Raw genomic sequence first — 21,069 nt, forward strand, 5'->3', positions numbered from 1 at the left:
CATTTTTGCATTTGCAAATTCCTGTTTTCAATCTAATCTCATGATAGATGTTTTTGGTAATATGTTCAGATAAATGGTATGCAGCTTTTAAGTTTCTGAAACTAAAAATGTTGCCTTAAATAATTGAGCCATCTGATGCACACATTGATAAAAAAAAAAAAAAAAAAAAAATGCATGTGCATACCTTGTACACATGAAAGATGTTTTATGTGAAAACATTTTTGACGAAAATCAGAACCGTTTTAAAATCAAACAGCTAGAACCGAAGTTATGAACGATGTAACACTTTATTCTCGCACCCGCTACTTACTTTACCAAATCAACATTAGTGGCATCCTACTTCAGTCCAAAATATTTAGTATGAACAATGTAACATTTTAGTATGAACAATGTAACATTTGCCCATGCCCACTACTTACTCTACTGAATCAATGTTTTTGGAAGAGGATAACGAAATCCAAGCCAATGGCATAATTACCCATTTGATTGTAGCCATTTGTTGAATAGTATGCTTGCAACAATACAACTACAGTCAGACCTTTCTTTAACAAACTTCCATATAGCGAAATTTTCTATTCAGCAAACTTTTTTTTATTTCCCCTTGGTCATTACATTCAAAACAGTTTCCGTATAACAAAGAAAATTTCCATATAATGAACCATTTCAAGAGACCCGTGTATGCACTGGTTGCACCTCTAGCCTTTAGGCAATAGAGCTGATGCTGTAGAAAGCGTGAATTAAGAGCTAAAAGGATTAAGAATTAATCCCTTCAGCTTTTAAGAGTTAAAGGATTAATTCTGAAGAGCACGAAACAAGAGCTAAAATATTCCACAATTTAGTGGTGCCCGTAAAATCTATTCAACCTCTGCTGTACCAAGAAGTTGCACTGGTCAACTGCTATCTGTGTCCACAGCCACTGGCAAAGATTAAGGCATATTCCCAATGTGGACAAAGGCTCTGGTCAACCAGTTTTCTACGCTAAGCACCCTATTAGAGAATTAGGAGAGAGTGATTTTCCTTTATCCCGGAAATTCATCTGTTGTTTCACAGAAATGAATCATCCACAGTTTCACTGAATTTCACCTGTCTCTGTTTATATGGGAGGTATAAGTGGTCCCTTCAATCAGTTTTGTTTTAGCGGCTGTGCAAGTAACCTTACAATGTCTAAGAAGAAATCCTTGAGTGTTGTGGAAAAAGTAGAAGTGTTTAATAGTGAAAATCGGGGAGTTAAAAAAAAAAGAAAAAAAAAAAAAAAAAAAAGGAATTGCTTTAAAGTAGTGTGTCAGCCATTATGAAAAACCGTGTTTTGATTCTCAAACTGTTTGAGGAAATGGGACCAAGTTGTAAGCATGCAAAATCATACCTGTATGAAGATCTAGATTAGGGATTCTCAATGGGGGGGGGGGGATATCCTCAAGTTCAACCCCATCTGATGGCATCTTATTCCATAATATTTAATTTCTCTCATTGGGTTTTCTTTCCCTCTGAATCAACTGATTTTTAACATATAGGCATATTATACTAGGAGTGAATTAAAAATTTTGATAAAAGGAAGATAGTGGGCGTGATTTGATTCAACTACCTTTGCTTTTCATAGGCATTAAATGCCCAAGTGCTTTCAGAGGTAATGTCTCTGAAATCCTTGTCGTTTGCACCTTTCTGATAGCTGTGACCTTGGCAGCGACATGGTGGGCTTGGTTTATTTATTCCTTCTTTTGTTTTATTGGTCAATATATGAGACATGGATGGGATGAGGAAATGTTTCAATCTATTGTTTCTACTTTCTAAGCAACAATTAGTATTGATTTATTGTTTCCTCATGGAAGTTTATTTTTGATTCACAGTGCTTTTGTAAATGACATGGGCTATGAGAGTTAAATAAAAATATTTTATTATTTAATTCTTTGTAATTATTCAACCCAATTCAACCCAATCACATCAGTGTTGGAAAGAAAAAGTATCAATAGTGTCTGGATGAATATCTAGCTTATAGTTTTATTGAAAGCCCATTCGACTCAAGACAGTCTATGCATCTTATGTGTAATAGTTCTTTTTCAAACGAGGCTATGAAACCATCAAGACTTTTAGATCACTTAAATAGGAAACATCCTAATAAAGTTAGTAAACATAATGAATATTTTAAAAATTTAAAACAGAATTTTGAAAAACGTAACACTGTTACTTCCTTATTTAAGAACACAGAAACAAAATGATGGAATGATTGCATCTTATAAAATTGCAGAAATCATTACAAAACCTGGTAGTGCTCATACAGTTGCTGAGACTGTTATATGACCTACATCAGAGACTGTAATTTCAACAGCGATGTATCAAAATTCGTATTTTAAAAGTATTGCCATTGAGCAACAATTCAATTCAATGACAAATCAATGAGATGTCAGTTAACACTGACTGAAGAGTAGCTAACTGACAAACTAAAAACCAGAAAATTTTCTATTCAGATTGATGAATCCACAGTTACTGACAATGTCCTTTCTAATGGCATATGTTTGTTATTTTGATGATTGTAAATTGCAAGAAGAGATGTTGTTTGTAAAATCTATAGAAACTGATTGTACTGGAGCATCCATGTTTGCTGTTGTAAAAACATGGTTTGATGAAACACAAGTACCATTGGAAAATTTGATATCCTGTGCTACTGATGGTGCTACCTCCATGGTTGGAAGCCCACCTAAAGGAAGTATGTCCCGAAGTGAAGTTCATGCAATACACTGCACTGTGCACTGACATCGTCTGGTTGCAAAAAATATAGTAATAATAGTAATAGAGGCATGTGATGCAAGAAAGCAAGCGTATGAGCTTATAGCATCAGCCAAAAAAATTAATAAAATAAAAAAATTTATACAACCATTCCCTCTAAAAGTTTGTCCAGTTCCTCCTTGAATTTATTTAAGAATGAGCAGAAGCCTGAAAAACAAGATGCATGGTATTTCAGAGACTGCTGGGAGCCATTGCGGTACAAGTAAACACATGGGTTGTGTTAGGGTAGCTAAGAATAGAAACAGGTGCAGGTATACTTGTGTGTACACCAATGCTAGGAGTTTAGTAAATAAATTTGATGAATTTGAGGTATTGCTCAAAACATCAAAGGCAGATATTGTTGGGGTATCAGAGACGTGGTGTCACACAGATATAAGGGATGCAGAACTGCAATTTGGGGAGTACAACGTCTACAGAAAGGATAGACAGGATAGGAAGGGGGAGGGGTTATGCTATTAGTTAAGAAACACATAAAAACCAAGGAAGTGAAGCCAGTCGACATCGCTGGACAGTGCAGTGTTGAGTCAGTTTGGTGTGACATAAGCATTGGGAGATCAAAATTGAGAGTAGGAGTGTGCTATAGGCCTAATGACTCTGATGAGTATAATAAGGAACTGTACAGGGAAATAGAGTGGGCCAGTAAATCAGAGAGTCTTATAATGGGAGATTTTAATTTCCCAGATATTGACTGGAATTTGGGGGCTGGTTACTCACGCACTAGGGCTTTTGTGGATTTATTGGATGATTGTTTTCTACATCAGCATGTTCGGGAGGCAACTAGAGGAGTAATACTCTTGATTTGATTATCAGCAGTGATTCTTCATGCATTAAGAATCTGCAGATAAATGAACCACTAGGTGGCAGTGATCACAGTGTGCTGAAGTGGGATTCACTCAAAGAGGTAACTACCATTAGGGGTAAAGGGAAGGGTTATTGCTTCCGTAAAGGTGACTACGATGGACTGAGACAGTATTTAAATTCTATACAGTGGGACAAACTGATGATGTTACCAACAGCAAATTCAAAATGGGAAGCATTCAAAGAACTTATCTTGGAAGCTATTAGGCTTTACATACCAACTAAGAAATATTGTTCAAGGTTTAGGCCAAAATGGATGTCAGATGAACTAATGAGGCATATGGCAGAGAAGAAAAATGCATGGGATACTTACAAATTAACACATGACACAGAAGCCTATGATAGATACAAGTTGATATGCAACCAAGTTACAAAGGAGGTTAGGCAGGCGAAGGCAGATTACGAGAAATCCTTGGCAAGGGATGCAAAGAAAAACAGCAAAGAGTTCTTTACTTATGTAAACTCTAGAAGGAAGGGGATGAATCAGATTGGTCCACTTGATATTGATGGGTCAACTGTTGATGATCCTGCTCGGGTAGCTAACAAACTAAATGAATATTTTGCATCGACATTCACACATGAGGAGTTATTCAGCAAGGGGAATGCCAAAGGTGTATTCAACTCTAGCAGTAAGCTACAGAATCTTGAAATAACTGGGAGTAAAGTGGAGGAGAAACTGCTGAGGATAAACACAAGAAAGGCACCCGGGGTGGATGGGATCTATCCAGTTATATTAAAGGAGGCAGCAAAGGAAGTAAGCAAACCCTTAGCCATAATTATGAGAGCTTCCTTGGACTCAGGGAAGGTACCCATAGACTGGAAATGTGCAAATGTGACCCCAATTCACAAAGGAGGATCAAAGGCTGACACAAGTAATTATAGACCTGTGAGCTTAACTTCTGTTCCAGGAAAATTAATGAAGGCACTGGTTAAAGAAGCACTGCAGGATCATTTAGACAAGACTTCAGTTATAGCTCAGACACAGCATGGTTTTGTTAAGGGGAAGTCTTGCCTGACCAATTTGATTGGATACTATGATGCAGTCACAAAAGAACTGGATGCAGGGAATAACTGATATTATATACTTGGATCTTAGAAAGGCTTTTGATACTGTTGCACATGGAAGACTGCTACACAAATTGGAGCAGTGTGACATTGGAGGCAAATTGCTGCTATGGATAAAGGGGTGGTTGAGGGGGAGAACACAGAGAGTGGTAATCAATGGACACTGCTCATCGTGGACTAAAGTTATTAGTGGAGTCCCTCAGGGCTCAGTGTTGGGTCCATTATTGTTTTCTGTATTTATAAATGATATTGATGATGGTATATCAAGCTTAATGTCCAAGTTTGCAGACGATACAAAGGTTGGCAGGGTTGTCAAGGACACTACTGACACTAAGCTGCTGCAACAGGATCTGGAAAGGTTGAGCAGATGGGCTGAGAGGTGGCAAATGAAGTTTAACATTGACAAATGTAAAGTACTACACATGGGAAACAGCAACCCCAGAGCAACGTATCAACTCTGTGGTACTACACTGACAGTGGTAGAGAATGAAAGGGACTTGGGGGTGGTTGTGCAGGCAGATATGAAGTTCTCTGAGCAGTGCAGACGGGCTGCAAGAGTAGCTCATGGAGTATTGTCAATGATATACAGGAATTTTTCCAGCAGGGATAAGGAGGTGATTATTCCATTGTATAAGGCAATGGTCAGGCCACACCTAGAGTACTGTATACAGGTCTGGAGGCCTCATTTCAAGAAGGATGTAGAGCTGCTGGAACGAGTACAGAGAAGGGCAACAAGATTAGTGAATGGAACAAAGGGGTGCTCTTACGAAGAAAGGCTTAAGTTTTGCAAATTACAGTGTCTGGAGACTAGGCACCAGCGAGGTGATCTGATAGAGGTGTATAAAGCCTTGAATGGTTTAAGTATGCTGAATGCTGATGGGATTCTTCCTCTAGCTCAGAAAAATCACCTGAGAGGGCATAAATTCAAATTGAGGAAAGACAGATGTAGGATAGACGTGCGGAAATTTGCCTTTAGCCAGCGGGTGGTTGGTTGGTGGAACAGACTCCCATCCCTTGTGGTGGAGGTTGATAGCCTTAATAAGTTTAAGGCTCAGCTGGACAGGTATTTTGAACGAACAGAGGGGTGAAATGGAAGTGGGTTTTTTTTTTTTTTTTTGGCTGATGCTGCATAAGTTGCTTTCTTGCATCAAATGCCTCTACTAATGCTAATGCTAATGCTATCAACTTCCACAATGACAGATGGAAGTTTGTTCCAGCAATTAACCACCCGCTGGCTAAAGGCAAATTTCTGCACATCTATTCTACAGCTGTCTTTCCTCAATTTGAATTTATGCCCCCTTAGGTTCATAATCTGAGCAAGTGGAAGAGTCCCATCAGAATTCAGTGTGCTCAACCCATTTCCCATTCAAGGCCTTATACACCTCAATCAGATCATCTCGCAGGTGCCTAGTCTCCAGCTGCTGCAATTTGCAGAACTTAAGCCTCTCTTGGTAAGAGGATCCCTTCATTCCCATCACCAATCTTGTTGCCCTTCTCTGTACACGGTCAAGCAAATCTACATCCTTCCTAAAATAAGGCCTCGAGACCTGTAAGCAGTACTCAAGGCCTGGCCTGACCATTGCCTTAAAAAAAAGAGATAATCACCTCCTTTTCCCTGCTAGCAAAATTCCTGTATATCATTGAGAAAACCCCCATGACCTGCTCTTGCAGCCTGTCTGCATCACTCAGAAAACTTCACATTGACTGTTCACACACATTTACCCAGGTTGGTCATGTGAATGATCATAGACATTCACATGACCAACCTGGACAATTCACAAAGCAATATCAATACAAAAAAAAAAAAAAAAAAATCATGATCTACCTCCTCCCCCATAACACACCTGTGTACCAAAATAAAACACTACACAACCAGTTAACACAGAAACTGAAAGTACAACAATGTCCGTCACCACAGGGATTTGAAGATTGAGAGGCATCACACGAACTTTGGCCACCAATAATAGCTGGTTGGGATCTCAAAAGAGCAATGTGAACGCTATTAGGTCCATATGTTACGTTACACATGAACAGAACTATGGGATCCTGAACACAAAATCCACCAGATTCACACTTTCTTTGTCATACAGTCTGTGTCAGATGGTGAACTCAAGGTCTAAGAGGCAGAATTTCACAAACACTCACGTGTGCACGCGATGTTTCCGATTTTGATATTTTTTTTATTCAGAATTGCTTCAAGCTACACTCAAGAAACACATACCAGCTGAAAGATCAATTCAGTAAGTTTTTTTTTTAAATTTGCACTCGACTGCCAGTTTTGCATTCTATCCAGTACGCAGTGCTACATTCGCCAGAATGTCAAAATGGCGACCGGGCCCAAGAAAACGTTCTGGGTGTTAGCATTTCATGCAACAAAATTGGTTGCTACAGGATTTCTTTTTGTGGGAGCTATGCGAAGGACAGTGTGTACATTCCTCCACACGGAACACAGAAGACTTTGGTAAAATTGATCGGGAAATGAAGCACAGCATGTGGCATAAGATTGAATATCGCTATGATATCGTTTGAGTTACTCATGGTGCTCACATTGAACTTTACCAATGACTTTATGTACCTTCATAAAATTTATTAAATTGATCTTTAAGCTAGTATGTGTTTCATGAGTGTAGCTTGAAGTAATTCTGAATAAAAAAAATATCAAATCGGAAACATCATTTACGGATACCCTGTATATATTAGCATTAGTATAGGCATACAATGCAAGAAAGCAAGCTTATGCAGCATTAGCCTAAAAAAAAAAAAAAAAAACACACCCTCCCATTTCAACCCTCCATACGTTCCAAATGCCTGTCTAGCTCAGCCTTAAATTTATTTAGGCTATCAACTTCCACAATAGAAGATGGAAGTCTGTTCCACCAATCAACCAGCTGCTGGCTAAAGGCGAATTTCCGGACGTCCATTCTACAAATGTCTTTCCTCAATTTGAATCTTTGCCCCTCAGGATCTTAATCAGAGCAAGAGGAAGAATCCCATCAGCATTCAGTTTGCTCAACACATTCAAGGCCTTATACACCTCAATCAGATCACCTCGCAGGTGCCTACTCTCCAGGCGCTGCAATTTATTAGTATTATCATTAGCCATATGGTGCAGGGAAGCCCAAGGCTTTTGCTCTACCAGCCAAAAAAAAAAAAAAATTGGAGTTACCCTGAGAGAGAGAGAGAGAGAATTTAAGCCATTTCTTGGTAGAAGCACCTCTTTGTTCCCCTCACCAATCTTGTTGCCCTTCTTTGTACTCGTTTGTTTGTTAATTTGATTTTAAGGAGCATTAGCGACTAAGGCCATATTGCTCCGGGAAATGCGGTGGTCATTCCCTGACCTTTCCGCATCCTCCGTATTTGGTGGTGACGGGCTCGAACTCCGGTCTAATCAAGAAGCGTGTGCTACACACCGCTGCTCCTTCCCACCTGGCTACGGAGGCACCCTTTGTACTCGCTCTAGCAACTCTACATTCTTCCTAAAATGAGGCCTCCAGACCTGTACACAGTACTCTAGGTGTGGCTTGACCATTGCCTTGTACAAAGGAATAATCACCTCCCTGTCCCTGCTAGTAATATTCCTGTATATCATTTACAAGACTCCATGACCTGCTCTGGCAGCCCGTCTGCACCGCTCAGCAAACTTCGTATTTGACTGCACTATTAACCACAGGTCTTTTTCACTTTCCACTTCCCTGAGTGTAGCACCACAGAGTTGGTACATTTCTCTTGCATTATTGCTACCCAAATGCAGTACTTTGCATTTGTCAATGTTAAACTTTAGTTGCCACTTCTCAGCCCATTTTCTCAACTTATCTAGATCCGGTAAGCAGTAGCATACTGCATTAACAACTCTGTCAACCTTTGTATCATCTGCAAACTTGGACATTAATCCTGATATACCTTCATCAATATCATTGATGAATACAAAAAACAACAATGGACCCAGCACCATACCCTGGGGAACTCAACTAATGACATTTGTCCACGAAGAGCAGTGTCCATTGATTACCACTCTCTGTCTCTCCCACTCAATCATCCCTTTATCCACTGTAGCAACTTACCCTTAATGTCATACCTCTCCAATTTGTACAGCAGTCTTCCATGTGCAACAGTATCAAAAGCTTTCCTAAAATCCAAGTATATGATGTCAAAATTATTTTTGACATTCAGTTCCTTTGTAACCACATCATAGTATCCATTCAAATTGGTCAGACAAGAGCTCCCTTTAACAAACCCATGCTGTGTCTTAACTATTACTGCAGTCTTGCCTAGATGATCCTGCAATGCTTTTTTAACCAGCGACTCCATTATTTTCCCCGGAACAAAAGTTAAACTAACAGGTCTATAGTTGCTTGTGTCACCTTTTGAGGCCCCCTTTGTGAATTGGTGACACATTTGCACACCTCCAGTCCATGGGGACCACCCCTGAGTCCAAGGAAGCTCTCATAATTAAGGCTGAGTTTGCTTACTTCCTTTGCTGCCTCCTTTAATATAACCCGATACATTCCATCCACCCCAGGTGCCTTCTGTATGTTTAACTTCAACAATTTCTCCTACACTTTGCTCTCAGTTATTAGAAAATCACTTAGCTTCCTATTAGAGTTTGATAAACTTCTGGCATTCCTCTCATTGAATAACTCCTCACATGTGAATGTAGATGCAAAATACTCATTAAGTTTATCAGCTACCTGAGCATGATCATCAATAGTCAACCCATCTATGTTAAGTGGTTCAATCTGATTCATCTCTTACCTTCTAGAGTTTACATAAGTAAAGAACTCTTTGCTATTTTTTTTTGCATCCTTTGCCAAAAATTTCTCATAACCTGCCTTCATCTGCCTAACCTCCTTTGTCACTTGATTACAGACAAGCTTATATCTGCCACAGGCTTCTGTGTCACCTGATAATTTATATGCATACTATACATTTTTCTTCTCTGCCATGAGCCTCATTAATTCATCTGACATCCATTTAAGCCTGAAGTTATATTTCTTAGTTGGAATGAAAATCCTAGTAGCCTCCAAGATTAAGTCCCTGAAGGTTTCCCATTTAGAATTCAACATTGGCAACGTCATCAGTTGATCCCACTGTACAGAACTTAAAAATTGTCTGAGACCCCTGCAATCACCTTTACGAAAGCAAAAGCCCTTCCCATTAGCCTTGATAGTAGTGACATCTTTAAGTAATTCCCATATCAGTACATTGTGATCACTGTCACCCAGTTGTTCGTTTATCTTCAAATTCTTAATACATGAATAATCACTGCTGATAATCAGATCAAGAGTATTACTCCCTCTGGTTGCCCCTCAAACATGTTGCTATAGACAACAGTCATCCAATTAATCCAAAAAGTCTTCTTAGTGTGCGTGTGACCAACTCAAAAGTTCCAGTCAATATCTGGAGAGTTAAAATCCCCCATTATAAGACATTCTGATTTACTGGCCCACTCTATTTCTCTGCACAACTGTTCATTATACTCATCAGATTCATTAGATCAATAACACACACCTACTCTCATTTTTCCTTTACCTGTGCTTGTGTCACACCAAACAGACTCAACATTGCATTGTTCATCAACATCAGTTGGATGCACTCCCTTAGATTTTGTGTGTTTCTTAACTAACTGCATAACTCATCCTCTCTTCCTGTCTTGTCTATCTTTTCTGTACACATTGTACTCCCAAAATTCCAATTCTGACACCATGTCTCTGATATGCCAACAATATCTGCCTTTGATGTCTTGACTAGCACGTCAAGCTCAACAAATTTATTAACTATACTCCTAGCATCAGTGTACATGCACCTGTTTCTACTCTTAGTTACCCTAACACAGCCCATGTATTTAAATATGCACCTGTTTCTACTCTTAGTTACCCTAACACAGCCCATGTATTTATTTGTTCCACTACGACTCCCAGCAGTCCTGGAAATCTCCTTTGCCTTGCTTTCCATGCTGATACTCATTTTAATAGAATCAGTGCAAGAATCACTTTTGCTTCTGCCTGAGACCACTGTTAACCTTTTAGTCGTGAATTCCCCCAAGCTAGCAGTTTTCTGACCCACCTAACACTGCCTCGATAGCATCAGCAAATATTCTTGCACCTTCTATTAAAGTATACCCCATCCCTGTAGAAGCAGTCTTTCTTGTCAACAATCACAGACCAGGCTGAAAAAAATTCTACCTCTCGAGCCTTGCCCAATCTCTCCAGGGCCAAGTTTATTGACAAGGCTCTCATCCTATACTCCTTCCTATCGGTGTCTGGGCAGAATTGCAGATACTTTCACATCCAACCCTATCTTGTGACTTTTTCTCAACATTGACCTGAATTTGTTGAGTAAATCTGCAGAACTCTTACTCTTAATGTCATTAGTTCCAATGTGTACAAAAATATCACCTTGTGTGCCCTTAAAAGATGATATCTGCTCCAGAATGTCATTAACTTTTGCCCCTGGCAGACATACCCAGATATATGTATAAAACGGTCAATTTTATAAGTTACTTCCCCCCCCCCTCCTTTTTTTTTTTTTTTTTTTACTTTTTTTCAACATTGACCTGTACTTGTTGAGTAAATCTGCAGAACTCTTACTCTTAATGTCATCAGTTCCAATGTGTACAAAAATATCACCTTTTGTGCCCTTAAAAGATGATATCTGCTCTACAACGTCATTAACTTTTGCCCCTGGCAGACATACCCAGACATATGTATAAAACAGTCAATTTTATAAGTTACTTTTTTTTTTCTTTTACAAATATTAAGCAGACAATTAGTTTTGGATTGTCCACTTAATATACAATCATCAAAGGCTACGTTAAGTTTTGCAGATATATTTATAACACAGTGAATGACAGAATGTGCTACAGTAAAGGAAGGCATTGGCTATTCTTGCCTCACTGAAAAAAATGTTTAAAAAGAATTGGATGAGAATAGCTACAGATGTAGGTATTCTTGTGGTAAGCCAAGTTCTGACAAGAGCAAAATTTCACAAGTTTCATGCAAACAAAAATCCTGAGATCATCTAATACCATAAATAAATTACAGTATAATAATAAAAATTGCAAACACAACTTCACTGTATACTATCTTTTTAAAGAGAGTAAAAACTAATTCAAAAGCAAATTCATTCTTCTGATTAAGAATGGATTTGCTTCCATTTGAATCATTCAGGTATCATTTTGTTGACGATATCAAGGTGGAAATCTTATATGTGAACTGTTTTTATTCTCTTTTTAAGGCCAGTGATAAATTAAATCTGCTTTATTGTTAATAAAATATTTTAACTGATGTAAAACGTAAAACTGATATACGCACAGCACATGTGGGCAGCACTATCTGTCAGTTACTTGACTGATTTGGATATCTGACATCCCAGTGTATTTATTTAACACACATCATGCAGGAATTACATCCTAGATGTGTGAAAAGATACTAAAAATGAACAAACAAAATAAATTTAATACAGTGCAACCTCAATATAATGCGTTACAAGCTAACTGCATTACAGCCAAAAAAATAATAAAATTTACCTATTTTTTTATATGAATGACTATGACTAAAAGACAAACTATTTAAGCAAAGCATTTTTACTGTAAGCAAATTTCATACTGCAAGTTTTTGTAAAAAAAAAAAAAGAAAAAAAAGCTTTCCTTTTCAAAGCCATTGGACTACATGCAGTTAAATAATAATAATAATGCCATAATTTAAGATAAAAATTCAAAACTGTCAATTTGTTATAGCAACTCCATGCTTTCAAATGAGCCATGTAGCTGTACACAAGAAAACTAATTTATAATACAGCACTATAAACAAACAAGGAACAGATCAGCTACATAATCAAAGTCTCATAGATAAGTATGTAATGTCAATAATATGGTTTTCGTCCTGTAAGTTTGTTTCCATGAATTTTTGTAAAGAAGTTATAGTAATTTCACTATACTTACTATTTTCTTTAGCTCACCATGCAGCACTCCAAAAAGCACTACACGATAGATGCATCTAAAAAAAATCACAGGGTGGTATTCTAACATACACTGCAGTGAGTGTTTTTAATTAGTGTACCAAACAAATGAAACTCATCTTCCTTCCCAATCTGCTCTTCAAGTCACAAACTAAGCTTAATAAGAATAAAATTTATCAACATTCAATAGTGTGAGTCATTTAGGAAAAGATGTAACTGTACATGCTTCTTTTAATGAACAAATTGCATGGTATGTTAATTCAAAGCAAGAGGTGGAGAGATTTTAGAAAGCAGGGTGGGGCTTTCTGAAATCTCTTCCAAAACTGAGGAAAACAAGAGTTATGTAAAATAGCCTAACAGTCACAATATAAAGATTTTAACTTTAAAAACGAATAATACAAGGGTACTTCTTTGTGCTGCTACAGGAAAAAGTTTTGTTTTAACCTAATAGGTATCCTTAGATTTATGAAATTAATGTGTTACATGAGAAAGCACAGAAGCAGTGCAGTAAAAATCAATTCAAAGAGTGCAATATATAAAAATAATTTAAAAAAAAAAAAATTATTCAGATATAAAAATACTATAGCACTTTAGTATACTATGCACTGAAAAATGAAAAATTGCCTGTGTTGGATTTAATCTGTTTAAATTCCATACAGTAGTTATGCTTACCAGCTTTTATGTAAATATTAATTTATTAATAAACTAAAAAGTAAAGTTATGCAAATGTGTTTTTCTTAAGCAATTCAGTATTTTTACTTTATGAATGCACAAATAAATTTAACATTCATAACATTACCAATGATTTCTTGCACACAGAAATTAATTACCGTACCTGGAGATATCTGCCTATTTCTGATATTTTTTGGATCTGATTTTTGGATTTTCCGAAGAAGACTTACAATGTTATTCTTTTGTACATCAGGAGGAAGATCTGTTTAAAGAAATCAAAGCTTACTTTTCTAATATTATGAATCAAAGCATGTAAGAATGCAGTGGAGCAACTTCTTGAAGTCTAATAAAGTGAAGAAAACTATTCAGTACGTCAGACCACAGTCCTGTCTAATCAATTACACTAAAATTTCTAAGTACATTTTTGAAATGCATGTTTATAATTTTACATGTTCTGGTATAAAATAAAAATTCTTTGTTAAGAATATTTGCCTTGTTAGCCATTTCTTTTTTTCTTCCCATCCACCTTATATAACTTTATCTCCTGTGAGAATAGTCCATTTTGTAAAAGGGTGTGGCATAATAACAAAAGCATTTAACAATTTTAAGTTTTTTTTTTTTTTTTTTTTTTGTTTGTAAATTAGTTATGGCAACAATTTTTTTAAAATTTCTTTGAAATTCAAAATTATTTTTAATTTGGGTAACTTTTCTTGTTTTTTTTTTTTTTTTTTCCCTGTTCACTGTAATTCAAGTTTAAACTTTTGATATTAAACTTCCCATACCCAATGCAGTGAAGTGTTTTTTCAATCTAGACTCTGTTACTGTTACTCATTAATTATCCAAATAGATATATTCTACTCACAATGGCCTAATACAGGGGCAGCTTTTTTTCACTGGAAAGTTGAATGTTAATCCAAGGAGTCCTCACCAGGCTAAAAATTATATATTTCTCATATTGCATGTAAAGAAGTAATACAAAAATTTTAATTTCTTTATATTTACCAATATTTTAAAAACCTATGAGGAAGCAAAAACAATTTATTTTAAATAAAAACATTGCATTTATTCATATTTACCAATATTTAAAAAAATGAAAAGGGAATATAATGGATTTTTTATGACTGTTCTTAACCAAGAACTTGATGTTTGGTTTCGGTATTGTTGTCTTTAACTTCAATTGAGAACAGTGATTTGTCATCTGTGATTGCAAACAAGACTTGATTATAGTCATATGTGAAAATGTTGATTCACCATAGGTTTTTCCAAAGAAAAAGAATAAATAATGAGCATGTTAATGCAGTCTTGGAAAGCATTCTTCTAAAGTTCAGCGGGGTCCATTTTGCTGTCTTCTGAGAACTCAATCCACTTCAACTACAAATTTTCAGGTGCATTGTGACATCATCCATATATGGCTGAAAAGTTAACCTCAGTGTGACATGCTTTTCAAAATCTTGAAACTCGTCATTGTACTCAAGGCATTTATGGGTAACTATACATTTCTTTATTGTTAAATTTCATAATAAATGAAATTATTACATGAAACCCCAGAAAGTCAGAACTGTTCTCAATTGTAAATCTTTATTAACTATGTTATTAAAATCATATCACAGTTTGAGTATATTTAGGCAAGTAAGAAAAAAGGCACACTGAGTCACAAAAGGAAACAAGTTTGCCAACCCTGGTCTAACATGTACCACGAAAATGAAAAAGATGATTTTCATATTCTAACTCAATGAAATCTTTTTCAAGAAGAGAAGCTTCTAATTTATGAATAAGGCATTTTTGTTATGTAAGCATCAACTAAATTATTCAAAACAAAAAAAGGTAATGTACTAAACTAGACATCTTCCAATTAATTTTACTGATAAGATAATAATAATAATAAAACTGGCTATAGATTTTTTAGAGTCACCTATTAAAATATGCACCTCTCACAACATCAAGACTCCCAAGTAAACATTAAATACCAATTAGTATTATGTCAGTAGTAGCAAATGATGTAAAGAGCTTATACAGCGTCAGACAAAAAAAGAAAAAAAAAAAATTATGCACATCATCTGTTCACACACACACACACACACACACACACACACACACACACACACACACACACACACACACACACACACACACACACACACACACACACACACACACACACACATCTATCAAGCAACCATACTTTTTCAATTTAAATTTGTCTCCCTGTGTACATCATTCAGGAAAGATTAAGGATACCATGAGTACTTAGTTTACTTAATCTATTTATGGCCTTAAAATACTTCAATCAGGTTGCCTCAAAGATGCCTAGTTTCCAGAAACTTCAATGTTCAGAGCTGAAGTCTTTCTTGTCAAGAATTCCCTTTTGTGTTTGACTAATCTTTGTTGCCATTCTCTGTACCCATTCCAACAGATTGATATACTTCCTAAAATGAAGCTTCCAGTCATGTATGTAATAATCAAGGTGTGGCTTAACCTTATACAATGGGATAATCACCTCCCAGTCCCTGCTAGCAAAATTCCTGTATATCACCAACAGAACTTCATGGGCAGTTCTAGGAGCCTGTCTGCACTTCTCAGAGAACTTGGTGTTGTACAATACCCCCCCCCCAGGCCTTTTTTTGTTCTCCACTACCTTAAATGTGATACCACACAAATGGTATATTATTCTGGGATTACTGCAAATCATATGCAGTACCTTGCATTTAACAAACAAATTTCAACTGTCACTTCTCAGTTGATTTGCTTAATTTCTTTAAGTCTTGTTGCAATATTGATTCCTGATTCCTGTCATTAACTAATCTACTAACCTTTGTATCATCAGCAAACTCAAAAATTAAACTTGAGATACTTTCATCAATATTGCTAATAAATATCAAAAACAATAAGGTGACCCATCACTGAAACCTGAAGGACTCTACCAATAACATTAGTCCAAGAAGAGTAGTGACCATAACTAACCATGTCTTCTGCCACTCAACCATCTATTTATTCACAGCAGTAACTTGTCCTTAATGCCACACTGTTCCAATTTGCCCAGAAGTCTTTCACACAGAACAGTATCAAAAGCTTTAATGAAATTTAAGAATATAATGAATTTTTGCTACTGCATCATAGTAGCTATCAGATTGGCCAGACAAGATCTTCCCTTAACACATCTGTGCTCTGACTGCCATATAACTGTTACTTTTTTAACCACTGACTCTACTATTTTCATAAGAACATAAGTCAAGCTTACAGGTCTGTAATTATTCACTTCACTCTGATTGCCTTTTGCAAATGGGGAGACACTTGAACTCATAATGATGACTAGAGATTTTCTTACCTCTTTTGCTACTTCTTTTAATGTAATTGGACAGTTTCGTCAATCCCAGATGCCTTACTCACTTTTAGCTTTAACAGTTTCTTTTCCACATTCCTCTCGATTATCATAAAATCATTTAGTTCCCAGTTATAACTTGGCATACTTCTGGTATCCCTAAAAACTTCTTAACAAGTGAAGAAGTTTTTAGAGATAGGATAAAAATCATAGTAATACCGGGGATACTAGATCAAGGAATTAATCGTAACTTCTATGATTATTTCCTGAATGCTTCCCATTTAGAATTTGCAGCTGGTCCCACTGAAAAGAATTTGAACTAAGACCACCGTAGTCACCTTTACTAAAGCAAAATACCTTCCTTTGACAGTAGTTATATCATTAAGTAAATCCCACATCAATACACTATGATCACTGCCATGTAATGGTTCCTTTATCTGAAATTTTTAATGCATGAAGAATTGAGGGCAAACTGCTCTTCAACAGCTTTACAACTGAACTTTGGTCCACAAATTGAATTATCACCAGACAAGTCCAGATCTAGCCTAGTAAAAGGCAGCCTCAGCTCAACAAGGGCACCTACAGTTGGGGCAGCTGATCTGCAGATCAGTCATGTTAATAAATAGAAATATCTGGGCATTAGCCTATATAATAAGGGCAACTTCCTGCCCCATATCAAATACATAAAAAAGATCAAATATTATATTAGCCTCATAGGAAAAGTGACCAGATCAGGCTGGGACCCCAAGAGAAAGGCACTATCCCTGATAAATACCATCTTCATTTCCATAGTCCCTATGGGGCTAGCATTTGGTTCAAGAGAACAGAAAAAGCAACCAGAAGAAAACAACTGGACTCCCTTTAGCAGCTTACCCTGCTGGTGTTATTTATTACATTTAAATTAACCGTTTAAACTGTTTTCGTAATTTTCTTGTTGGTAAATTGCATCTCCTTCTCAGTAAACTGATATATGGCCCACCTTATACATTTTTAGGCATGTTAGCATATATGCATAATGTGTCTATTGTTTTTACCATGTCCATCTGCATGTAACAACTTGACTCCCAGTGGACAAATTTTCATAAAGATAACTTAGGGCTTTTTAGAAAGATTTGTTGAGCCATACCAAATTTCATTAAAATCGGAGCAACAGAAATCCAGCAATTATTATTATTATTATTTTTTTTTTTCATACATACCACATAGACTATCCATATACTGGTATACTACAGCTGAATCACTGGATATTATGTTTGTTGCCATGTAGTGGGTTTGAAGAATGAATGACAATGTTGCAGAGGCACAGAAACAAAATTTTCTCCATTTGTGCACAAGTCATTGCTTTTTGTTCTTTTTTTCTTGTTATAAATCATGAATTATTACTATTTGCTAACATGACTAAAATGTAATGTATTAGTAATGGCCGCATGGTGCAAGAAAGCCTATGGCTTATGCTACACAAGACAAAAAAAAAAAAAACAAAAATGCACTGCACACATTAATTAACTTGCTACATATTATTAGGATGGTTTAGATAACCACTAGTTTTATTCCATCTATCTATCCATTGTACCTTGTAACTGTTACCCAATCATATGCATGAGTTGTGAGTGACATACAGTACTGAGATATTTGCTATACATGTGTTTACTGTTCCAATATATATTTTACAAAAATGAAGTTATTCTACAGCAGATGGAGTGACACTTAGGACGGAGTCCTTAGGGGAATGGGGATCTCCTTCTTAGCTGTAAATTCTGGAAAGTGCCTTGTATATGTGGACTTGGAGTGTTCAGTTACTCAAGAAGTTCTGATGAGCTTTGAGAGATGACCTCTGATATCAAGATCACAGCATCTTGGGGTATACCCAATGTCACCAAATTACGTAAAAAGATTTCTCAACAATGTAGCAGATTACAATCCCAATTTTGAGGAAGATATCTACTATTTTTGCTTATGTTTTGATTTTTTGGTCTGGGGACATCTGTTTTTTTTTCCCCAAAAGCCATAATGAACCATATATAGAATTTTTTGAGCATTAAAAAAATAATAATAAAATAAATAAATAAACCATACTGGCTGGGTATTTATAATATTTTCAAAACAACTTATAACCACAATCTCAAGAAAGCAAGGCCGTCAGAGTGATGCCAGCTTTTCAGATATGCATCAATGTAAATTTTATTGTACAGAGTAAAGGTATATCAAGTGAGTCATCACCAAGTACTTTTCCAGATCTTGAACTATCTTGCCTGCTTCTGACAATGATCAGTGATCTATTTTCTTTATGTAAATCAGTGGTCAGTAATCTATTTTCTTTATGTATATTTCTTCCTTATAAACCTTTAGTTCTTCATGAATGAAATGTTTCAAAGATTGTTACAAAGATTTCTGATGGGTTGGTAATATAGACTAAGGTTAGTATGAAATTCACAACTACTGAATGAACTCACACAGAACAGGTGTATAACAACCTATCAACTAATGACTAAATTCAGTTTATCAAAAGGAAGTGCAATGAGGTAGTTAGACACATGTGGTTACAGATCATTGAAATCAATGATTTCAATTCAACTCAGGAGCCTTTTTAAAGGTATACTAACAGAAGATAAAATAGGGGTGTTTCACTATGATCCTTATTCTTGAAAGTAATGGAGGCATGTAACTTTGAAGTGGGGGGAGCTTGAGAAACATTTTGACTTAGGGAGGAAAATTATGCTCCATCTTTCATAATCACTGCCAAGCAGAGCTTCTTCAGAATGATCTATATAGACTTCAGGGATGGTCAGAAAAATGGCAGCTATGCTTTAATCCAGCAAAGTGTAATACACCTGGGGAACAGTAACCCCAAAACAACTTATACACTTGGCAGAGTTGAGCTAATATCAGTAGTGGAGGAAGGGAACTTGGGTATTATGATATGGTCAGACATGAAGCTCTCTGAGCATTGTAGACAGGCTGCAAGGAAGGCCCATGGTGTCCTACTGATGATTTATTAAACAACTGATAGTAGAGGTAAGGACATCATAATCCTATTATACAGGGTGTCTCAAAAATATTGGTACAAACATTTAGGGGAGGTAGGTAACATCTAAAGGAATGTGAATCGCATAGAAACCCTTAACCGGAAACGTTACCGTAAGTCGGTAGACGGAGCTGTTCATCAGTTCGCGAGAGGGAAAATTTCAGGTTTACTAATTCAAGCAGTAGTCGCCGCACGAAGAGCATGCATTGATATACAAACTGTGAGCTGGCAGACATGCACCTAGCGTATGGATTAGCAGAGGGCAATGGACGAGCCGCTCAACGAATTTATGGAGAATGCTTCCCAGACAGACATGTACCAGACCATCGTTTGTTTGCGCGTGTGCATCAAAATTTGTGTGATTATGGGTCATTTAGAGGTAACAGGAGTAATGCGGGCAGAGCACGTTCGAAGCAAGCTCCCGCTATGGAAGAAAGTGTGTTGAATGCCGTCCAGAATAATCCTACTACCAGCACACATGCCGTCGTTCTCTGCCTTAGGAGCGTCTCGTTGCAGTATACAGCGTGTCTGGCACGACGACTCCTTACACCCCTTTCATCTCCAAAGGGTTCAGTTACTGTTCCCCCAAGATCATCCTGCACGTGTGGCTTTTGCGCAGTGATTTCTCCAAGAAAGTGTTAAAGACTTGAATTTTCCAGCCTATGTTTTTTTCACGGATGAGGCTTATTCAATCAGCACAATGCTCATGTGTGGGCTCACGACAACCCACACGATGTGTGCCCCCATGAGGCACAACATCGCTTCGCAATAAATGTGTGGGCAGGTATGGTCGGTGACTGCTTGGTCGGCCCATACCTGTTACCATCCCGCATGAACTCCGCTAAATATCGGATCTTTCTTGAACAAGTTCTACCAGAGTTACTTAACGATGTTCCAGCAAATGTGAGACGCAACATTTGGTTTAAACATGACGGGGCGCCTGCCCATTATGGAAGGTGTGTTCATGACCATTTGAACAGGCGTTTTGGGCGTCAATGGATTGGCCGTGGTGGACCCCATGATCACCTGATTTATCGAGCCTTGATTTCTTTCTGTGGGGGGCCCTCAAATCTATCGTGTATGAATCGCATGTGGAGACAGAAATGGATCTCGTAGCGAGACTCGTCTGCGCTGCTGCTACTGTCAAAGAAGCCCCAGGTGTGTTCGACCGTGTCCGCCAATCCATGCTACGTCGGTGTCAAGCATGCATCGCATCTCATGGTGAAACCTTCAAACATCTGTTGTAACATCATGAAATGCATCCATCTCGTACTCCATTGTTAATATTATGTCAAATAAATGTTTGCCACAAATTACTGTCTTGTGTCATTTCTGCTTCTTGTGCCTCTGCTACTACTTTCCCGTGACGTTTCCGGTTATGGGTTCCTAAGCA

General features: G+C 37.1%; 1 protein-coding gene across 1 annotated transcript in view; it reads right to left on the bottom strand.

Moving 5' to 3' along the window:
• Window positions 1-21,069, bottom strand: part of LOC150080612 (uncharacterized) — a 143,677-nt gene that overhangs the window by 30,656 nt on the left and 91,952 nt on the right. The window contains exon 4 of the mRNA XM_090380754.1: window positions 13,496-13,594. Coding sequence (XP_090236880.1) covers window positions 13,496-13,594 — 99 coding nt within the window. The remainder of the gene's footprint in view (window positions 1-13,495; window positions 13,595-21,069) is intronic.

This window comes from Mastigoproctus giganteus, chromosome 9, assembly GCF_048544385.1.
Source record: "Mastigoproctus giganteus isolate SK-2022 chromosome 9, ASM4854438v1, whole genome shotgun sequence".
Classification (NCBI taxonomy): Eukaryota; Metazoa; Arthropoda; class Arachnida; order Uropygi; family Thelyphonidae; genus Mastigoproctus; species Mastigoproctus giganteus.